Genomic DNA, 20,005 nt, shown 5'->3' on the forward strand with positions numbered 1-20,005 from the left:
TAGGGCAAGGAATCTAATAAGAAACCCTCATAAAACCAGTATTCTAAAGGACTATTCCATCAATGCAAGAATAAATTAGAAATAAACCCTGATATTTTGACCACACACACAGTGGTGCACACCTTAATCCCAGTTTCCTGGGAGCCTAAAGCAGAAGGATCACAAATTTGAGGCCAGCCTAGGCAATTTAGCAAGACCCTGTTTCAAAATAATCAAGTAACATAATGAAGGAGAAAAAACACTAACGAATAAACCATGATATTCCATAAGGAAATCGATTTTAGTATAGAATGAGAAAACAAAATTCTCAGAGGATCAGTAATGATAAATTGATTCTCACTTGAGTTTGAAGTTCTAAGTCATGCCACATATGTGATCCAAAATTTTCAAGCATTATCACCTAAGACCAGTCCTAAGGCAACTGGCAGAAGAAAATGCATAGCTCCTTTGAAAAAACTCATCCTCAGCCCAGGCTGAAATACCAACAAAGAAAATTCCTTACAAAATGAACTGTCCCGAGTGGCGGATCACAAAACGAATAAGGAAGTAAAGCAGTATCAGTAAAATAATGGACAATAACACACACACATAACAATTAAAAACAAAAAAAACTCAGGCCACGAAGTTTTCATATACAGAATTCTTATATAAAATATCTATATTTAAATGAATTTTTAAAAGAAGAGGGAACCTGAAACCGTAAAAAATGACCTAGTATATTAGCACAATGTTACATATCATTAAATACTATATATAGTAAAGTAAAATGCAATGATATGCTACCTAGCATGTTAGATATAATGAAGATAGTGAACCAGAAAATCATTCCTACAAAACAAATTGGAATGCAATCCTGATAGACAATGGATAGAAAACATAAAACATAGTTAAGAGTCGCAGAAAATAATGTGAAGTTCAGTATGTGTCTACCCAGAGTATCAGGAGGAGATAGTAAAAAAAATGAAGAGGAGGAACACTCAACTAGATAATGAGAATGTACCCAAAATGTCAAAAGATTATAATCCCAAGAACCAGGGAAGCTAGTGAATCACAAGCAAAGTAAATGAAAAGATGCACATCAAGACCAATTATAGAAAAGTTATAAAACACCAAAGGAAAAAACAAGAACTTTTTTTTAGGTATTGGGGATTGAATACAGGGGTGCTTAACAATAGAGCCACATCCATAGCCCTTTTCTTTTTTTAAGAGAGAGGGTCTCACTGAGTTGCTTAGTGCCTGGCTAAGATGCTAAGACTGGCTTTGAATTGCAATCCTCCTGTCTCAGCCTCCAGAACCATTTTGGATTACAGGTGTACACCACCACACCCAGCAGAGAAGGCATTAGTTTTTGGAAATCAATTTGCATTTAAGCAAGAGAAGCTCTTAAAGTAGAATGGTGGAAATAAATTTCCTTCAAAGGACCAAAAGTTAGCTCGTCAACTTCTGATCAGCAACAATAGAAGTCAGAAGACAAGGTTGTAGCATATTTAATATAACATGGCAAAAGAAAAAATAAAAACCACTTTCTTTGAATTCCATACCCAGACTATTAAATGAGCATGAAAAAAGAAATTTACCCAAAGACTTTTAGTAAAATATTTTCTATTTTAAATAAAAGATAAAAGATCCAAACACTTTTTGTGTTAAATAATAGTAATACTACTATCTAATCAATAGAAGAAAAGTTTAGGCCAAAGTGAAAATCTGGTCAAAACTACATAACATAACAGTTAAGAGCTTGGGCTTTGAAATAAGGTCCTAACCTTTCCACCTACAGTTTTACAGACTTGGGCATGTTTTTTCATATGACTAACAAGTATGGCAATAACTAAGCAAACAAAGTCATTAAGTGGGATCAAATAAGTTAAACCCTTAATACAAAAACCGTAAATGCCCAATAAATGATATCTGCCACTAACACTCTTAGCACTGTCTATGACAATTTTGGAATCTCTGTCAGGACTTGCTGGTCAACAAAAGAGCAAAGAGTTTACAACAAATGCAGGGAGCTATACCTATTAACCACCCCCTGTTAATCATGGGAATGACTCTCCTTGACCTAACTAGTCAGGCTCCTTGAAGCCTGCACTTGGCAGTAAGAACTGCAGACTCTCAGCACAAACGTTTCATCCACCTACCCAAAATGCACACTAAAAGACTGGAACAAATTCTCACAAGGCTTGTGGTAGGGGTAAACAAAGCCTGTGTTCCTAGATGAAGGTAGCCCTTCTTAAAATGCCTGCTTGAGGTAGCCTAGTACCGCCAAAGGAGCTGCTCTTTGTTTCAGTTAAAAGCTGACCATAGGCTCCTATACCCCCTCTTAGAGCAGTTACTGTATGAAATTTAGCAATTATTAATTCTTTCTCTGCATTTCTGAAATGTGTATCTTCTATGACCTAGAAGTGTGTCTTTCAGGACCTGGAACTGAGTCTGAACTGCAGGGACCTCAGGGAGGAAGTCTATCCCTACCTGCCCCAAACTGGCTTGTGAGCCTCTCTCCTCTCAGCTCTTACTGGCTCTCCTGCCTTCCTGTCACTGAGGAAGGGTAAAAACCTAATTTCCATGGGTGTCTTGTTCCAATTTTCAAAGCTACTTTCTATCCTAAGTATAACTTTGTTTACCCCCCAGATAAGTACCAGTTAGGAATGTCCTAATTGCACTGATCAACCCCATTCCCACTGTTACCTGCTGGGGCACCCATTTTGTACCCCTCGTACTCCCTCATTTTCTCTTCAAAACACCTGTCATCTACACACAATAGGAACAGAGCCCCATTCTCTATCAAAGTCCCTCTCTCCCCTACTCTAGTCGTACCACTCAATAAAATATGTCCTTACCACCTTTAACTAGTATCCAGCTTTGTTTTTCTTTAACTCCACTCTATAAATGAGAGTTCTATGATGACAACTCAACACATTTCCCTGGTCCCTGTGACACTGTTTTGCCTCCCGGGTACTGTCTCCACTTCACAGACTCCTCTTCTTTCTACCTTAGAGTTGGTTAGTAGTTTAAGAAGTTTTTACTGAACACTAAGCATCTTAAAAGCAATTCAAGAAACAGAGTGAGACTAATTTTCTGAGGAGGAAATTTTTAGTAACCTTTTTTCATTTAAAACAGGTTTCAACTTACTACTGGTCTCAAAAGTTAACAAATCCTTCATGAATTAGATCATATATTGGAGAAAACAGCTCAAAAATGTCCTACAAAATTTTTTTCCGTCAGGGAAAAGAAGAAAATATTTCCACACTTGGTTTGAAATGTTAGAACTTTGGTTTGCTGAGTGGGAAATGGAAGGGCTGAGACAGAAACTTCTGGCAAGGGGGGAAATGGAAAGACTGAGCTACAAGAAAGAGCAGTGAGACAGAGAACAGATTAGTGGTTGCCTGTGACTTTGAGAGAAGGATGGGGAAATGGATTAGACTGCTAACAGGTACTGCGTTGCTTTTGGAATGAAAATGTTCAGAAATTGATTATAGTGATGGTTGCACAATTCCATGAATATATTAATCTTCTGAATTGTACATTTTAAAAGGGTGAGTTTTCTGTGAATTATACTTCAATAAAGCTGATATCAATAAAAAGGAATAGTGAAGAATATAGATAACTGTGTAAAAATCTAAACAAACAATTATTGTGTAAAATAATAACAATAATGTCCAATTTATGGGAGTTTAGAAAATCAGTCTGGAATGAAACATTTGTACATATTAATTGGGAGAGGATATTGGAGTTAATGTTCTAACTTCACAACTGTCATAACAATTGCTGTTCTCAGAAATTATTCAATTAACTGGTTTGTTTCCTGTTTTGCTACCCTTGATGAGTCTATTATAATCCTTGTCATCCTACCAGGATATTTTTCTGAGAGGAACCGATGATCCAGCCAGAGAGAGAGAGAAAAAATATTAACCCTTATTAATTCTAAATTATTTTACACCTCTTTTGTCTCTTCAAGTTCCATACTTTAACAAAAAATAATTTAGCACTCTTTCAAAACCTATACTACCCAAGGATTACATTTGCACTAATGAATATGTATCAGGTTCAATAACTAAAAATAATACCAAATCTTCATGGAAGAAGGATGGATTTTTCTGGCACAAATGCAGAGGGTAAAAACATCCAGATTCTATTTTGAACTCTGTTATTATCTGTGTAGACTTGGGTACCACAACCCAACCAAGCCTTAGCTGCCTCATCTATAGGATGGAGAGTCAAATAGGTTCCTTACATCTTTATTGTGGAAGTTCAGTAAAATGTTTAAATTGGAGCTTTACCACTGTGAAGTGCCACACAAATGGACATACTATTATGAAATGCGTTCCTGTGACTAAGTGGGCAATAAAATACCTTTCTTTAAAGTTTTGAGGAAGTTGTACCTATATGAATTTGCTTGAATTTTATATCCTTACATCAAACTTTCTGGGTCTAATTTGGTCACTTGAACATGGTATCTTTTTGTGTAGTCAATCTGCTAGTGGTTTAGATCTTCACTTAAAATGTTTAATGTTTAAATCAGCATTCATCTTCAGTCAGTCATTATTAAAATATATATAGTATAGCATTAAGGACATCAAATGGGAGAAAAAAGTCACTGCAGAGAAAGAAAAATTAGAACCACAATCAAATAATTTAATGACAAAATAATTTAATGATAATAACACCACCCTACTTTTAATCCATTTGTGGTCCTGAGACATTTTTATATACATTGTTTCTTTTCTCCTCACCAAAAGCAAACCAAAACAAACTTGTAAAATAGGAAATAAAAGCTGACTTTCTTGTTGGTAGTTAATACAATAATCTATTTTAAAATATGTGAATACATTTTTACTTGATGTGACAAATAGAAGTCATGTTACTATAAAATTGACTTTAAATCTTTGCGGAACAGAGGACGGAGCTGCTGCAGTTTTCTCGACCTCTTTATCTGCATGAGCCTCAGTCATTGGAATGATCTGTTGGATCAAGTTTATTAAGTTAATTACCTGTGTAATTGTTATGGCTCCCACTCACACTTTCCTATATAAACACAGGATTAGGGAAGGAAAGATTCTGCTCCTGAACTTACCAGCAGGATGAATCTACTGAACTCCAACAACTATTTAACGAAGTGAAAAAGAAATCTTGGAGAGGGGTGGGAGGAACAGCCTTCTATAACATCAGTCACATACACCAGTGAGATACTGAGACTAAGAGTAATTGGGATTCCAGGCCAAGATGAAATTCAGTCCCCATATCTTTCCTTCAGACATCATTACACTAAATGAGACCCCTGAACAGAAGCAGAATTAACTGGCTCCTTTTAAGTTTGGTAATTACAAATGCAAAATGAGTATGTTCCTGCAGATAGAGCCAGCGGACTACTCAAGCTAACGCAATAATGGGAGCTGTGATAAATAATGTATGCACAATATCAAAAGCTGAATGGCAGGGAAGAAATGGGGAACCATTTGAAAATTTGGAATTCGCTCAAAGCCGTTCCTGCAATAACTCCCAGGAGAGTAAGTCACAGAGCAGTACTCAACTCTGTAGTTCTGTATAATTTATCAACCCTTTTCTTTTCATTTCTAACATTGACCCTTCATGGTTAACTGAAGAAACAAAGAGCTAAATAGCTTCCTCAGCCATTTGATAGAGCAATTATAAGCATCCTCACTGATGCATTTTCTGCTTAATCTACTAACAAATGGCATCCGTATTCCTCTTCCTCTGCACCCCATTTCCACATGTGCCTCGACACTCCCGTTTGTGCCTGCTCTTATACTCCTCTATATTGTTCCTTTCTCGTTACAGCTCTCTTATGCAATCATTAGAATGGAAGAAAAGCGAATTTCTTATAACAATTTTCCTCAGCTGCCCTTGGTTAATTTTTTCAAAATGTGATTCCAATGGGTTCCCTGACAGCAGGCAAATTGAAAGCTAATCAGTAGAATCTTTTTCAAGTGTCAGTATCTTTTTGAAGAAATTTCATGTCTTAGGAGGAGAGGACTGTTTTTCACAGTAATAGGCAGAATGATGTGGTACAGCCATCTTTAAAGAGGTCAGGACTGTTTAAAACTGGGGATAATAAGATATTAAATATTAAAATGGACCTCAGGCACTAATTTCTCCCCACTGCAGTTGTCTTTACTTCCTCATGGATTGATCTCTCATTATAGGAACGTTTCTTTCAAACTGATCTGGTAGAATCCCTTAGAATAAAAGAAAATTTCAGACACTGAAGTCAATTTATTCCTTCTAAGGCCTTTGTTTGTTGGATGAGAAACCAGGATCAGGATGAAAAATCTCTGATAAGAAGGGTTAAGTGATTTACTTGGTCACACAGCAGCTGAGTATCATAATTTGAGTTTCCTGTTTGGTTTTGCCATAAAGGGAACAGGAAGTGGGGAGATGGAGCTTTTGCCCCACAGTAGGAGAACATGCCTATTGTCCTCGGGTCTCTGCAGTTTCAGTTTCTTAAGTTTGTTAGAGATACTGCTCTCTTTACCTCCTGGTATCCCCTCCCCACAACTAATCTATCATAGCAAATCTACTGTGGTGTAGGTCTGGCATCACTAAACTGTGTGGCACATACTCTACTATGGTTATATACTTAGGACTCTGAGGCTTTGAGGATAGATAGACACCATTCCCCAGTTGGGTACCCAAGAAAGAGATGGGACTGCAGAAGGAAGAGGGAGAAGTAAAGGGAAGTGGGATTCCTAGTTCTGTAAAAGGAAGTGAAGGGTTCTGCTCCTTTATGTTGGGGGTAGGGCAGTATCTGTCACAAAGAAAGGAAAGAACTCTTCTAGGAAAGGAAGGGACTACCAATGTGAGGAGCCACAACCCACCATGAGTAATCCATTCTCAGAAGTCTGGACCTTCTGGCTGGAGGACTGTACCTAATTTGTGGAGCCTGGAGCAAAATGAAAATGTTGGGGCCCTTGTTCTGAAACTCTTAGGAATTTCAAAACAGTGCCTACTAAGCATTAAGCCAAGTGTAGGGTTTTCCAAGTACAGAACCCCCTATGAATGCACGGGTCACTAGCCAGGATCTAACCACCATGCTGAACATCTGTCTAAAGTTTTCACTTTGCAAGGAGGTTTGAAGAAAAAAGTCTTGTTGAAGGAAGAGTAGTACCTTTTGGGAAATGGTTTGGTTGTGGCTACTTAGGTAGGAGGACTCTCCAAGACTGTGTACGTTTGGGTCAGGAGGTAAGACTCTGAAGTCCAGCAGTCCCTGCCCCTGTGGGGCTTCTTCCTTCACTGATAATCTAAGTGGGTCAGGGCTCTTTATTCAACAGAAGATGCAGTTTCTTTGCACACCTCTAAAGAGCTGACCTTAAACTGTAGAAGATATAAGAATTATGGGGTAGAATCTAGGTCTCCTGTTCTCTATATTATTTCTTGCATCTGCAGTACCTGACATGCGAGAGGGACTAAGTAATAGTAGTGGGGTGATGACTGGTAACATAAGGGTCAAAATTAGGAGAAGCCTTCTGGCCCCCCAAAGATCTGAGATTCAGAGGAGAAAGTGGCCTCTGGTAACAAAAAGAGAAAAGTTTTAAAGCATGTTAACAATATTAATTTTAACACAACAATTTAAGAAAATGTTAGCCTACCTTTGCAAGAATTGAAGATTTTCAGTATCATTTTGCATACCAACTAATTATCAATTACTTTACAGGTTTTTTAAATACTTACAAGGTTTTCTAAGATATTTAGCTGCACTTTGTGATCAGTATTACTTAAGAACAGTAGCTCTGCATGCTTATCTTTATAAGCGCTTTTGTTTAGAGAAATTAGTCAGTAACAAGGTGTAGGGAAAAACTGAAAGGAGGCAAAAAGGATGAGAAGAAAGATGGGGACCTAGAAAAGTCAAAACAGAGTTAGCAAAGGGTCACAGGAACCTCAGAAATGAAAATGGGCCTCTGTGAAAAGTCCGAAGAATGGGAGAGGAGACTCAAGGGAGAAGTAAATGTGAAGGTAAGTCTATCCTCATTTTTACATAAACATATGGCACCACGCTGCAAACTTGGTGGTCACTTGAAAAGACCTGGTAAGTGAATGCACAAAAGACAAATTTAACAAGGCGCACATAATCAGTGGCATGATTGGAAAATGCTTAGACAGATTTTGGTGAGGGAGGAGAATGGTTCATAGCATTGGCTTATTGCACATATTTTCTCTCAGTGGCCACTTTTAAGCTACCAACATGAATTGGATGGATTTTAAAGTACCCAGATAAATTCACCACATGAAGCATTGGAAGAGATGTGTAGTATTTCCACAGTACAGATACATTAGACTTGATAATCTCAAGAGCATAAATAATAGTAAAAGGGGGTAAGATAATTAGGAAATAATGAGTTTTTAATATTTATTGCCTTTGTTTTAATTTATTTAATTATAAATCTATATAATTTAATTTTTAATAATAACTGGATCACAAAGTAGTAGGCAGCTCTAACACTCTGGAGTTCATCACTCATGCCCACATCATTCATGTTAGAATGTAGAGGTTTTCCAATTTTTTTTCTTTAAAAGAACTAAAAAAATAAAATAGGAGACAAGAAAATCTCATGAAATTATTTCCTCCTTCACAATTTTGCCAGTTTGGTTTGGTTTTCTGTTTGTTGTTGTTGTTTGTTTGTTTTTGTTGTTGTTGTTGTTTTGTTTTTTGATACTCAACTCATCCAAATTTACAAATTGAAAGTTTAAGAAAAAGTGAGGTGCACATCCATTTCTACCAATAAAATCCATAGCATTTTCAACTTTATGTGAACTTAATAGAAAGGCAGAGTAGTGCCACGACCAGCGTGACCAAGCTCTCGGGTCTGGTGAGGGGTGAAGGGGGGTTGGAAAATAAAGATTCACAGATTAAGCTGGGATCAGGTGGAGCACTGCTTTCTGATGGAGATGCAGATCTAAAGAGTTTCACCAGCAATCTTTATTTATATATATGTCTCATTATCAGGTTAAAGACCATGCAACCATTATTCTTTATATTCAGGAAACAAAGAAACTAGGTCATCTATGTACCTTTTCCAGAGTTGCAATCCACAGTTGCAAAGTGCAATATTAGGAGCCTTGTGTAGCTCTCAAGAAAGTCCATTATTAAAAGGTACTGTAAGGCGGGCAGGAACTGGAGAGGTGGAGCTGGTGAAACAGTGCGGTTGTCTAGCATGAGTTCCTTCCTTCCTGGGAGCTGTGAGCCTGAGATCAAGGCCAGAACTGATAGGACTCTTGCATAGCGCCTCCTCATGCAGGGCATTCCTACAGCCATGAGGTCATCAGAGACCCCCAATCTCAGTCAATGCTCTCCCATCCTCTGTTGCCACTCTCCACAGAGTAGTACAATATAGAAAGTCTAGAACTAGTACTCCACAATTCCAGATTTAGTAGTTTGAGGCTTTGAGCTGGTCATCTCGTGTCCCTAGTCCCCTGGGGCAAGTATGGCACGTGTTCCACTGATATCACAGGCTATGTGGGCATCAGGTAGGGGCCTTGAAGCATGCTGCCATGTTGAGATCTGCCACTTATTTTCAAATGGTTCAGTAAAAATAATATGTTTATAAAGAGATAAGTAGATATATAGAGAGAGAAAGCAAATATGGCAAAACATCAACCATTTGTGAATCTAGGTGAAGGACATATGAATATTCAACTTTTTCAAAATAAAAAGATGGGAAAATGAGATCACTTATAGACATATAACACTTGGTAAACCTGCAAAGTGCACACAAAGATAAAGTACTACTACTTAGTTAAAGGCATGTGGTGTCCAGATGCTATAGCCATCAGGATATTCAAAGTTCATTCTATCTAACTAATTTTACTATTCAACCATTATTTGGTGAGCATCTGTGACTCTAAATGCTGGTGATAATTCAATAATGAAAATATATATTCCTTAAACTCATGGAAGTTACAGTTTAATTAGTGGGTCACCCAAGTAAGCAAAAAATTACATTTTGGTTTCAGTAGAATTAAATAGAGGATGCTGTGATGATACAAAGGAGGAACATGTAAACCATACATAGAAGATCAAGAAAGACTTTCCCAAGGAACCTAAGATTAGACTCTACAATGTACCAAGATAAGAAAAAAATAGACCTGAGAGGAGAAAGGAAAGATTAGTAGATGTGGTTAGCTGCTTTAGTCAGCTCTGCATCGCTGTGAACTGCCAAGAAGGACATAGAGGAGTACAAGTATATTTTGACTCATAGTTGCAGAGGTCTCAGGCCATAGACAGACAACTCGATAGCTCTGGGCCCAAGGTGAGTCAGAACATCATGGTGGAAGGGCATGGTGGAGTAGAGCAGCTCAGGACATAGCAACAGGAAGCAGAGAGAGAATGCTGCTCATCAGGAACAAAATATAAACCTCAAAGGCACACACCTGGTGATCTACTTCTTCTAGCCACACCCTACCTGCCTACAATTACTGCCCAGTTAATTCATATCAGTGGATTAATGTACCACTTAGGTTAAGGCTCTAATAACCACCAATCATTTCATCTCTAAACTTTCTTGCATTATCTCAGACATGAGCTTTTAGAGGATACCTCATATATAAACCATAACATTTCATCCCTAGCCCACAAAAGTTCATGCCCATATCACAATTTGAAATAAATTTAGTCCATTTCCAACAGTCCCCATAGTCTTAACAGTTCAAGCATTACCAAAAGTTCAGTCCAAAACCTTTTCTGAGATGCAAGGCAAACTCATGTATGATTTCCCCCTATAAAGACCAAAAGCAAGTTACATATATCAAATACATAATAGTATAGAGAAAACATTTTCATTCTACAAGGAAGTCATAGGGATATAGAAAGAAGGGATGTAACCAAAGCAAAACTAAAATTCAACTGGGCAAATGAATCCTATAGTTCCTTGCCAGCATCTGAAGGAACACCATGATATTCTCTTCAAAGGACTTATGTAACTTCACCCCTATGACCTCGCTGGTTGCAGCTCACCTGGCCTCTCTCTTTGTTTGTATCAATTCAATTCTTCCAGCTTTCCTCACTAGACATCCCACAATACCAGCATCTCTTAATCCCAGGAGTCTCCACTGTAGCTTCTGCTTCCTTCTCATGTCTTCATGCTTCAACTTCTTGGTGCAGTCTGCAGGGATTTTTACCTCACTGCACTTTGCCTGGCTTCCTAGATCTTCCTTTAAAATGTTGATGGAAACTTCCATGATTCCCTAACTGCTACATCTATCATGCCTGCAGAAACAGCACCATGTAGTTGATGCCAAAACCTACCATCACCATCTCAAGCAGTAATCAAGTCTCTCAGGATCATGCAGCAGTTTCTGAGTGTCTAAGTGGCTGAGCATGGTGAAACAACTTACTAGACACCTCTGGTCAGGCAAAGCACTCTAATGGTCTTTTCTCAAAGCAATTTTTACTTTTACCACCAAGAGGCTGAGATGGATGTGGTCTTGCCAATTCCTAAAATGCCCTCAAGTCATCTTTCCTATTGTTTCTGGGTGAAGTATTTGCATTTCTTTAGTGACTGTAATCTCTTTAACAACTTTCCTTAGCCCCAGCTTTACTCACTTTTCTAGCCAAACTGCAAATCTTTCAAATATTTCTGCTTTGCTTTTTTGCTCCTGATTATCACAGTAAACTTTGCTAAAAGCTATCAACAATATCCATGCCACTGCCTCAATGTTGTGCTGCTTTGAAATTTCCTCCACCAGATGAATTAATCCATCACCCTTAAATTCACTCCCACCAAAAAGTCTCAGGACATGGGCAAAACGTGGACAACTTCTTTGCCAGAACATAACATAGATGACTTCTAGTTCAATTTCCAATAGAGTCCTTCTCCTCTGAAATATCATGAGCCCAGTCTTACTGTCCACAGTCCTATTGGCATTCTGGTCTTCTGAGCTCCCACCAGAATTACCCATTAAGCTCTGCTTACAACATTGTAAAGCTTTTCCAACTTTCATCTCTAAACTTTATAAAATTTCTTGCCCAAATTCCAAAAACTCCATAAGCTTCTGAACCACATGGTTAGGTTAGTCCTAGCAATGACCCCACTTCTGTATCAATTTCTGTTTTAGTCAGCTTTGTGTCACTATGATGAAAAGATCTGACAAGTACAATGTAGAGGAGGAAAAGTTTATTTTGGCTCATGGGTTCAGAGGTCTTAGTCCATAAACAATTGACACCACAGCTCTGGGTCCAAGGGAAGGCAGAACATCAGGGCAGAAGGGCATGGCAGAGTAAAACAGCTCAAGACATGGGAACAGAAAAAAAGAGGAGTGCTTCTCACCGGGGATAAAATATAAACCCCAAAGTCATGCCCCCAGTGATCTACTTCTTCCAGATACACCCTATGTACCTGCAATTACCATCCAGTTAATATCAGTGTATTAATGCACTGATTATGTTAAGACTATCATAATTCAATCATTTCATCTCTCAACTTTCTTACATTGGTTCACACATGAGATTTTGGGGGACACTCCTATCTAAATGATAACAATAATATTTACTGAACATTATATGTGCCAAACAGTACATGTTCATTTATTCCTCTTTGTAGCACTATGGAGCAGTCTGTCAGTCCCATTTTACAGACCTGATAAATAAGGCACAGAGTTAGTATTTTTATACTACAGAATCCTTATGAAGTAAAACCTTGAAGCAAAACTGACCATAGCAATCAAAAGAATTGCAAATGGTTTTGCATGCTGAAGTTTGAATATGTAGATATTGACGGGGTATGTGTAATGGCAATGGAAAGAGACAATTGACATTTTAAAACCATGTGACTGAAAGGGATTCATTAAAGGGTATTAAACCTGGAGGAAATATGATCAAATTGTCATTTGAAAATGACACTAAAGTATTGTAATAAAGAATGAATTAAGACTTGAAAAAAACTAATACTTGAGAGACCACTTAGAAGCCAATAAACATTAAGAGAAACAGTCATGTGCAACTAGATAGTCACAAATGACAGTGCAGAGAAATGGGTGAATTCTAACAGAACCTTGGGGGTGGAGTCTCACAGGCTGACTGGACATTGGGTTGGGGATGAGGGGAAGTGTAGCCAAGGATGATGAAGTCCAAGGTTCCTGGACAGGGTAAGTGGAATGGCAGATGGGGAGTCATTTACTTAGATACTGAGGAGAAGAGTTGTAGGAAAGGGCCAATTGAGATGGAGTGATAATGGAAAGGCAATATACAGATTTAACAAAGATCTTATGGAGATCTGCTCATAAGAACTTAAGTGAGTAACAGGTGACAGTCAAAATCAGTGTTATTTTGATCATCTATAAAATTTTTCAAATGGAAAGTCAGTTCTTGAACTATGGGTAGAACAAATGAGGTTCTCATAGTTCTGATCAGTTTTAACATTAAATGGTATAATGAATATGAAAATCACTTTGTCAGTTATGAAACTATTACCTTTCGTGGTTATTATTACCTTTACTTTTTAATATTTCTCCTGTCCCCCCCCCTTTTATTAGACCGAAACCACTCAAATTGTTCCTTTTGCCTGCTCTTCCATGAATGCTTTTTCCTCTTTTATTTTTTTCACCTCCCCATTCTCTACCTCAAAGTTCAATGACAGGTTATTTGGATGGAGTTAAGAGGGTTTTGTCTGCTCTCATCAATCAGTGAACAAGTGTTTATTAAGAGTTTCTCAGGTGAGAATCCAAAGCTCTATAAATATCACTGTGATCAAGGGTGGATCAAGGAACCATATCCTTTGGGGTCAAATAGTTCTGAATTTAAATCTTCCTCTGCATTTGCCAGTCACATGTTCATGCCTCTTTCCCTTAGTTTCCCTCAGAAAAAAATATAATAGATAATACAAGTCTGTTGTATTACATCAAATAATAAATATGAAGGAACGGATGCTAGTACCCTACAAATGTAATTTCTGTCCACCTCATAAGGCTGTCATCTGGAATAAGTGAGCTAATTCTCAAAGGAAGGTTATGATTTTCTTAGAATAATTCTGCTGTACAAATTCAGACATTTTTAATGAACTTTGTAGCTATTGTTCCTGTTGCTGTTTTTACTGGTACCATGGCTCGCAGTAACCATGTCTACAAGCCTTTGAGCAGCACTTAAACATCTTTATTATTATTTTTTATTCCCCTTATTTCTTTGTTTCAGCTTGGGAATCATTTTGTTTGCTTACCGTCGTTTCACAGAAACGGCCAGATGTCTCTACAACTTGTCGTTTCTGGCCACATACTCTGCTTTCTTCAGCTAAGATACCATGTCTGTTAAGGCTTTACTAGTCTGGAGAAACTGTAATTGTGCTGTTCTTGGCACACAACATGAAAAACACTGGAGATTAAAAAAACCAGAGAACTGGAGGTGAGGGAGGGCTTAAATGTCACTGTAGGTCTTTAACCTTTTTATATATAAAAATAAATTACAAACTTTTAGAAACTTTATATAAATTGCCTATTACCCATATGACTATTCTAATGAAAGATTATTAAAATATCCATTAAAGTTAGCACAGCTGAAGGGAAGGGACTCTGGGGTTGGAGAGGCAGTTAACCTTCTAACCAATTTAACTGCACTGTGCCTGAGGATTGAACCATGTGACTTCTCTTTCTCTGACCTTCCCAAAACAAAAGTGAGAAGTTCCAACTTTTGAGATTCTGTTCTGGCAGGCTTTTAAGTACTTTATGATGATATAGAAAACCAAAGAGGCATCCTGAATCTTAATTAACCCAGTATCTTTGGTTTCTCTGAGGAAGGTTTATTCAGAGGCTGCTCTGGTCTTGTTTCTTAGAATATAGTTTGAGATTCTACAAAACAGAATGAGATTTCACTTTTCTGTCCTAAAAGAGCCTCATTAGAAACTGCTAGCATATCCTCCTCATTTCTCAAAAGTTCCAAGAGATTTCAGCTCAAGAAGAGAAGTTTTTCCTCTGTGTGTCTGCATGCACACATATGCATGCACCTGCCTGACATCTTGCTTTGAACAGAAATTATGGTGTTAGTATTTTACTGTTTAACAGGAGTTTCCATTAAAAGTTATTTATACTTAAAAATGGACTTATATTTTTCCCAATCCAATTACATTTTTCATGAGAATTATATTTCCTTTATTCTTTTCCTCTTTAAAATGCATTGCATGAATTAATTCATCTGCCTCCTGAAGATATTGATTACACTTCATTTTTGTAAAGTACTCAGTTATTCACAAAGTTCTACCCTGCAGTAACTTAGTGTTCATGTCATGACAACCCTGAGATAGACACTGTTATCTTCATTTCACAGATGAGGAAAACAAAATTCAGGTGGTTCCCATATGAGACTAAACCAAAATGTAACATGAGTTCTTTTGACTCTTTGCAGAGTGTTCTTTGCACTTCATCATGGGTGACTTACTCATATTAGTTTAATTCTCCTCAGTGTCCCAGTAGACATAAAGGTACTTTGGAGGGTGCAATGAGAATGAGCCAGACATAGCATAAGAGGAGGCAATGGAAGGAGCTAGGCTGACTCTACGAATGAAAAGCTGGATAAATTAGGTTTCCCAAAGAAAGAAAACCCCAGTGAGCGTGTTTAAGTTATCTCTAGCTAGGACAGCTGAACTCATAATAGTAGCTTATGCCACAGAGCAAAATCTCTATCAGAATAACTGAGTTAATCAAAAAGTCTATAAGTGCAATATTGGGGAGTGCAATATTGGGGTATTGGAGTCTAAAAATTCTCAGTGGCAATAGAAAAAGTAACAATCTCATATTCAGCCAGGTTTAATAGCCTACTGTATATAGATGACATGAGCATTGCAATAGGAGGCTGATAGTCTTGTGATAGTCCCCTAAATCTTGGATTATCTCAGCAGCCTTCACACTGTCACTTTTCTTCTTCACTCTGCCTGCTGAGTACAACCACAAGGTCACTTCCTCACTTTACTCATCCATTTGTAGACTGCAATTTTCTTCCAAATTTTATTCCCAGGTCCATCCTTTGGCCTTATAATTATCTACATGACAGACCTTCCATTTCTACCTACCAATTGGAAGTATATTGGGCATGTTTTCCCTCAAATTCCACATCCACCAGAATCATCCTTCCTAGGAGGAGTCAGTAGGATCTGGGAGCACTGAAGGAGGAAACAGGAAAGACCATCAAGATCAGAGAGGAAGCAGACAAACGCATGGAGATGAAACTGAAGGCATATGAAGAGTAGTAAAGAGATTGGCCAGATAGGAATAGATACAGGGTGACTGATTCTAAGGTGGAGAGAAGCTGACTACCATGCTGGGACCTTGGAAGGAAGGGTCTCTGCTCACAAGGGAAAGGAATTGGACTTGGTCCAGTGAACAACTAAAAATGGACAAGGGACAAAATAACTCACATTAGGAAAATTAATCCAACTACACAGACCTACACAGAGAATATATCCAAATTTGAGAAATAATGGAGGCACTAAGTTCCAGACAGAACAAGGCAAAAAGAAATTAAAAGAGAAATAGTTTACTGGCATTGTCCACCAAAGAGAAAAATGATACTTTCTTCTGGTATTACAAATGCAAAATTAATGTAGACCCATTGAATCAGAATCTCTGAGGATGTTATGAAAACCTACCATAGAGAACCACAGGCCTACGCAGCAAGGCAGAATGATTCTGGGCTAAGTACCCTTAGGTTAGCTTTCTAAAACTTCTGAATCAGTCAGCAGGCTTAGCCCATTACCAGGATGGGGTAGTAACACACACTGAAGGCAGCGACAAGCACAAGCCCTTCTGAACAATGTCATACACATCTGTGGTGCTGGTTGACAGGAGCAAGAGTTCAGTGGAGGTGGGCAGGACTGAGGATCAGAGCAGCAGCTGGAGAATACTTCATAGAGGAACTTGGATGTTTGGGTGGGCTCTAACTGAGATAGACAGGTGAACCAATGAGCTGATGAAGTGGATAAAGCATTGCATAGTGCATTTTAAGCAGGAGGGTGTGAGCCCTGCATTTGAATAGCTGAGGAAGCCAGATGACTTGTCTCCTCCTTGATTCTCTGTATGATGCTGGTGACCCTTGTCAAAGCCATAGGACAACCACATTTTACCTTTTTTTCCCCCATCATCCTCATTTTGCAATAGGCCTTCCTCAGCCATGGAAGAGCTTTATTCTCTTGTACCATTTGTCTGTAAATGCATATAAAATTCATTCACACTAAGATACAAAGGACACATAATCCTTTAGTGTGGAAAGCTAGTAAAGCTCTGTAGAGTGATGTTACCTGTAGAACCCTATTTCATTCTTACTACAGCATTTCAACAAGGATCAGAGTCCCCTGTTAAAAGCCTGTGGCCCTAAATGAGGACCTTGGACATCAAGGAGAGAGGAGTTTGATTCTCTCCATGAAGCTCTGAACCACAGCCCAGAGGTTTCTGACTTTGCCTTCACCTTACCTGCCAGTTGTATGACCACAGATAAGTGAGAAAAAATTGTGAGCTTCACTTTATCCATTTACGAAATGGAATGACACTTTCTTCGTCACAGGTGTTTTTGAGAATTTCCTGAAATACCACCTGGACAATGTGCTTACCACATAATGAGCCTCAATATGCCTCACTCTTTCTCTCTTCTTTCTGCCCCCTTTTACTTCACCCAGGGAAAGCCCTGCTAAGTTGAAGACAGACCCACCCAGACCTCTGCAAATACCTCCTTACTACCTGCTCTTTGCTTTTGCTCTTCACCTTTTCTCTTTCCCCCTTGATCCTGAGTACAAATGCACCTGCCTTCCTTTACTTTTCAAATTAGGCAAAAGTTGTCCCTCCTCAGTTTCTCTGTGCATGATGGTTCCACTACCCCGAATCCACTGTGTCCTACCCATGCCTCCTTCTTCTCCACCAGGTATGGGCCCAGGGTCACTTCTTCAGGGAGAACTGAAGTAGACTCACAGTTACTCTTTCTCATTAGTTGTGTAATTATTCTCTGTTGCTTTTAATAACATTTGTAAGTGTATATATTAATTCTCTATATAGAACATACTGGTTTGCACTTATTGTGATGTGTCATGTATTAATCCTATATAGTTTTTCTGGCTTCATGTCTATCTTTTCCATTAGACTATAGATTCCCATGGGGCAAGAACCATGGCTGTTTAGTTTACCATTATTCTCTGAAGCAACCAATACAGAATTCAGCTCATAGGGGATGTTCCATAAACACTTTCTGACTGTGTTGGATTAATATTGCTCTTATCTCCCCTTCTTGGGATGCTCTCCTACAGTCTCATTTCCAGTTCAGATACTATATTTCACAATCAACAACAACAACAACAATAACAAATTCTCTGGAAGCCTGTATTCTCTGATCCTTTCCATAATATTCTTCCCCCACATTTATTCATTCACTATTGTGAATTGGGGTTATGTTCTTTTGCAGAGAAAATCTTCACATAACAAACATGGAGATACCATTGCAGCAAAACAATTTCTAACCACGTCTCAGCTTCCTTCTTTCTTGGATTACTATTTTGAGCTTCAATAAGAAGCAAACAATCTTATCTTGAAAGGGAGATTGGATTTATTTTTAATAAAAAAGACTGAATTGGGAGCTTGCATTTTTTCTTAAAGTTTAATATCAGCACAAGAAAAGCCCTCCTTTCTTCGATTGGCTTTATTTCAGATATAAGAGAACAAAGCTTCTAGGCAAACTTTTTTGTGATGTAAGAGCAAGACTTATAACACCAAAAGTGTTCCAATTCACTGAGGGCCAGGGGAGCTCACATATCAGGGGCCTTGAGTCAGAGCATGCTTTCAGAATCTGGGACCTGGCAGAGGACATAAGGAGAAACAGCAGGTTCCTCAGAGCCACTATTCCAAACATGCGAGGTCCTGAAAGTTATCATTGATAACCTCAGCAGGTAAAGAAATCACTATTGATTTCACTCCCTTCCTCCATTCACAACTAAAAACAAAGGATGTGTAAGTGAAATACACCATTTGATATGCCCAAAATTATGGAACTAGAATTTTAACTGGTGAACCTGCCATTACTGGTAAACTTCATGTTGCTCATTTTTTCAATATTCTTTGAATTATTTAGATACATACACATTATATGTTTTAACCTATGCATTTATTTTGACAATTGTCTAGCAGGCACTATGTAGTGAATATCTTCCTCCTAAACCTAGTAGATGATCTTTTAGCACCAGACAAGTTAAAAAAAAAAAAAAAAAGTTAAGTTTGGCTAAATACCTGTTGTACCTCAAAAATTGACAAGGTCGTTTAGACTCTGTTCTCCATACAACATCTCTTAGTCCCTTGTTGACTTGGTAACAATCAACAGAGCCTGTAAGCGACAACCACTAATGAGTGCCTTCTCTCCCCTCTCCCAGGCTGCAGCAGTCCTGAAGATTGATGGAGGGCCATGCTATTCAAACAGCAGGCGTGGCTGAGACAGAAGCTCCTGGTGCTGGGAAGCCTTGCTGTTGGGAGTCTCCTGTATCTAGTTGCCAGAGTTGGGAGCTTGGATAGGTGGGTGATTAAACATATATATATGCCCATATGACTTCAAGTGCCTTTTAATTTAAACTTCCTTAGATATAACTTTAAGTTTCTCTCCCTAAAATTCCCAAGAAAAATGTTTTTCTGCAGCATTGATTTTGATTTATTAAGACTTGAGAAGAAGGAGATCGAACTTGCTCAAACCAGGCTATTCTGTCAAAATCCATTTGTATTCAGTATGCATTGACACTTGTTTTCAGAGAAGGGATAAAGCTGTGGACAGTAAAAAAAAAAAAAAAAATGTCATTTACTAGAGCACACGGTGGTCTGTGTGCTTCTGGTGTTGACCCCTAGTTATAGCAAACAGTGATGATATAGTTATGCCTCTTCATTTTGAAATTTATGAGTGGACAATTAATGTGTTATCAGGAGCATTAAAATTATGTATGCGCCTGTAAAGGATCTCATCAAGTTTGCAATCCATTGCCCTGGAAAGATGGCTGCAGGCATGGATTTTTAACTATGTTAATTAGCTCTGGTTTTCAGGAGCTGAACATAC

At 38.2% G+C, this 20,005-nt stretch overlaps 1 protein-coding gene across 1 annotated transcript in view; it reads left to right on the forward strand.

The window, feature by feature from the left end:
* Positions 1-20,005, forward strand: part of Hs3st5 (heparan sulfate-glucosamine 3-sulfotransferase 5) — a 266,478-nt gene that overhangs the window by 240,920 nt on the left and 5,553 nt on the right. Inside the window, 1 exon segment of the mRNA XM_047559701.1 lies at positions 19,338-19,476. Coding sequence (XP_047415657.1) covers positions 19,370-19,476 — 107 coding nt within the window. The 5' untranslated portion in view covers positions 19,338-19,369.

The sequence above is a fragment of the Sciurus carolinensis genome, chromosome 7 (genome assembly GCF_902686445.1).
Source record: "Sciurus carolinensis chromosome 7, mSciCar1.2, whole genome shotgun sequence".
NCBI lineage: Eukaryota > Metazoa > Chordata > Mammalia > Rodentia > Sciuridae > Sciurus > Sciurus carolinensis.